The sequence below is a fragment of the Lactuca saligna genome, chromosome 7, assembly GCF_052625555.1.
Source record: "Lactuca saligna cultivar CGN05327 chromosome 7, ASM5262555v1, whole genome shotgun sequence".
Classification (NCBI taxonomy): Eukaryota; Viridiplantae; Streptophyta; class Magnoliopsida; order Asterales; family Asteraceae; genus Lactuca; species Lactuca saligna.
This window is the reverse complement of record NC_136423.1, coordinates 41,758,639-41,761,781: the sequence shown is the minus strand read 5'-3', so window position 1 is coordinate 41,761,781 and position 3,143 is coordinate 41,758,639. Positions and strand designations below refer to the sequence as shown.

At 34.1% G+C, this 3,143-nt stretch overlaps 1 protein-coding gene across 1 annotated transcript; it reads left to right on the top strand.

Annotated features, from left to right (window-relative positions):
- Window positions 1-954: 954 nt before the first annotated feature.
- Window positions 955-2,838, top strand: LOC145005702 (transcription factor MYB87-like). Its single transcript, XM_078964816.1, has 3 exons — window positions 955-1,264; window positions 1,642-1,771; window positions 2,256-2,838. Exons 1-3 carry the CDS (start codon window positions 1,129-1,131, stop codon window positions 2,737-2,739), a joined length of 750 nt encoding a protein of 249 aa, XP_078820942.1. The 5' UTR covers window positions 955-1,128; the 3' UTR covers window positions 2,740-2,838.
- Window positions 2,839-3,143: the final 305 nt, after the last annotated feature.

Genomic DNA, 3,143 nt, shown 5'->3' with positions numbered 1-3,143 from the left:
ATGTTGACTTGTTAAGGGATAGTCAACCTTAGTTGGGAAAGTGTTAATTAGAGATGTATTGTGTTATAGGAGGACTATAGCTCGGGAGATCGAGCACTAGTGATTTCAGGGATTTGCGAATTACCGAGACACGCGAGGTGAGTCTTCTCACTATACTTTACCTTGAGTAGGTAAATAGAGTTATGTGATACAGTGCTTGTATGCTATATTTATATGTTATGTGTTGTGCTGCATTATTCTTTGTGATTTATGTTGTGCATGTTATAGAGTTAGAACCTGAAGGTTCACAGAGTTTGGGTGCACGGACCCACAGAGTTATAGCCTCGAGTGGCTAATCTGTGTTATATGTGGTATTTTGGGGAACTCACTAAGCTTTGTACTTACAGTGTTTGGTGTTATTTGTTTCAGGTACTAGTGACGACCGTGGGAGGGCGCCGGCTTGATCAGTACACACGCATGGGATTTATGATTTTGAGATCTTTGGATTAAGTGAATTATGTTTTATAAAATTTGAAAAATTTGTTTTGAAATTTACGGTGTTACAAAGTTGCTGGTGGAGGCAAGGTCAGGGACGAAGGCTTGATCTCGACGGAAAGAAACAAGTAGGAGAGAGAGAGAGAGAGAGAGAGAGAGAGAGAGAGAGAGAGAGAGAGGGTGGGAAAATGAATGCTTCTAATAGTAGCTAGGGGTGGGTGAGCTTTATTTTTGATTCTAAATAATTAAAATATAAAAAATGATAAATAAAAAAAAACAAAAAAAAAATTAATAAGGTAGAAGAGTCTTTTATGTCCCTCAAGGAAAAAATCACAATTTTGAACCTTAAAACTTTTTAGATTCTATTCATGCAAACCAAGGGACGAATTTTTCATTTTTGTTCGGAACAAAGTATAATGATTAAAAAAGATAATTCACTTTATGCCTTTGGACAAAGTCCTCTCTTTTTCACTTCATCATCTGAAACCATAGACCAAGTTAACTTATTGACTTCTACAACACACACTTGATAGGGGCATATACATATATATAAAAGAAGTGATGGGATGTAACTTCATCTTGAAGAATAGCTGCATATTAGGGTAACAGTTTAGGGTTTCGTGTGTGTGGAATTCAAGTGTGCATTTTAGTGTAATGGGCAGATCTCCTTGTTGTGATAAAGCCAAAGTTAAAAGAGGCCCATGGTCACCTGAAGAAGACGCCATTCTCAAGAACTATATTCATAACCATGGCACCGGTGGCAACTGGATTGCCTTGCCTCACAAAGCAGGTCTCTTTATGTTCTCCTTCTTCCTGTTATGTACATATATGCTTCAATTCACCATCTCTCTCTCCAAGTATATATCTTCCTCTTTAAAGAAAAATCGAGAGAAGATTTTGTTCGAGCAGTATCTAATAAAGTCTTTAAACCTGAATGCTCATAAGATTCGTGTATTTTCTTTAATTATTTCTAGTTCCTCGTGTTCTAAAAACACAAAGGGTGGTCAAGAAATTGAACAAAAGTTCTTCCTTTTTGTTCTTGATGAAGTTTTACGAGGTTCCGTTTGCTTATCCAGAATATACTTTGATTAAGCTTTGTGGATTAGGGTCTTTTCTTTAATCTTTCACTTTCTTTGTAAGTTAAATCGTTTTGATTTGATGTGCTAGGGCTGAAACGATGTGGGAAAAGCTGTCGACTGAGATGGTTGAATTATCTACGACCGGATATAAAGCTTGGAGGGTTTACTGAAGAAGAAGATAATATTATATCATCTCTCTACGTCAATATCGGAAGCAGGCTTGTTCATATCTTAAACTTTATAATTTAGTTAATGATTGACTTTTTAGATTATGATTCTTTGTCTTTTTGTCGATAATTCACTATCATTTTTCTTTATATATGTAGAAAGAAAAATAAATGAGCAGATTTTGACAATTTTGACGATTTTAAAATATATATGCAGAAAAATTAAACTGCTATATAACTGATATTGCTCATTCCCTTCACTAATCTTGTTAATGTAGTGTTTATCTGATTTTATGTAAAAGGCGATCGACTTATTTGCAACAAAATTCTATTCTAATACAATTAGTTATTTGACAAGTTAATAAATGAAAAAAAAAAATGATCAAGTTTCTAATATCAAGTAATAAATAACTATATATTCAAAAGGATTATATTTTTTGACGATGCAAAATGAAAAATATATTACGTTTATTATATGTTACATGGTTATATACGTATATATAATTCCTGAAGAATATGTCGTTTAAAATTTTAGGTGGTCTGTGATAGCTTCCAAGTTACATGGAAGAACAGACAACGATGTCAAGAATCACTGGAACACCAAGCTGAAGAAGAAATTATCTCTATCGCATAACACCAGCAATACCACCACCACTTCTGCCGCCCCCATCAATCACATACAATTTAGCTCTCCGAGAAATCTACCTAAACAAGAAGTCAATCACTATCAAACTATATATAAACCTATCTTCGACCATTCTATGATGGTGGATTATCAGCAAACCCCGATGACATCAGATTCAACAAGTAACAATACTGTCAACGTTAACATATTGTCTTCACAAGAGAATCATGGTTTTTCTCCTAATGCATTTCCAATCAGCAATGGCTATGCCTCTTGGTGTGATAATGGTGGAGGAGTGATAGAATCCGGCAGTGATTTTTTGACTGGAGAATTTGATTTCCGGCAAGTGTTTGGTGAAGTTGCTAACTTTAATTATGCATCTCCATGGCTCTAAAGTTGAAGAAAAAATGGTGAAGGTTACATAGCTAGGAACCGATAACTAAAAGTAGCAGACCTTGTTCTAGTTTAAGTATTTAGCTAGGTCGTTTTTATATTAAGCTTTGATATCATATGAATATGTATTTATGTAAATATATTATTATCATCTAAATTTACATGAAATTGATAATTCCATAGATTATTTCTACAAGAGAAAATTTAGATGGACATTAACTATGTTCATGGACATACCTTATTATCAAAAAACTTTTTAGGAGTTTTGGCCAATTAAGAGTTTTCTGTCCATAGAAAGTGGATCACGAAACGTGTGTATCTCCATATAAAAAATTATGGTATTTTTAGAGTATAAGGTATGGGTCATGTTCTATCTCGTTGTTGCTGAGGTGGAGCATCATCAAC

Excerpts from the sequence above, each read along its gene's own strand:
- LOC145005702 (XM_078964816.1), top strand. The coding sequence starts at position 1,129 with ATGGGCAGATCTCCTTGTTGTGATAAAGCCAAAGTTAAAAGAGGCCCA. Across the intron at positions 1,265-1,641 it reads TGCCTTGCCTCACAAAGCAG|GGCTGAAACGATGTGGGAAA; the intron begins GTCTCTTTATGT and ends TTGATGTGCTAG. Across the intron at positions 1,772-2,255 it reads TACGTCAATATCGGAAGCAG|GTGGTCTGTGATAGCTTCCA; the intron begins GCTTGTTCATAT and ends TTAAAATTTTAG.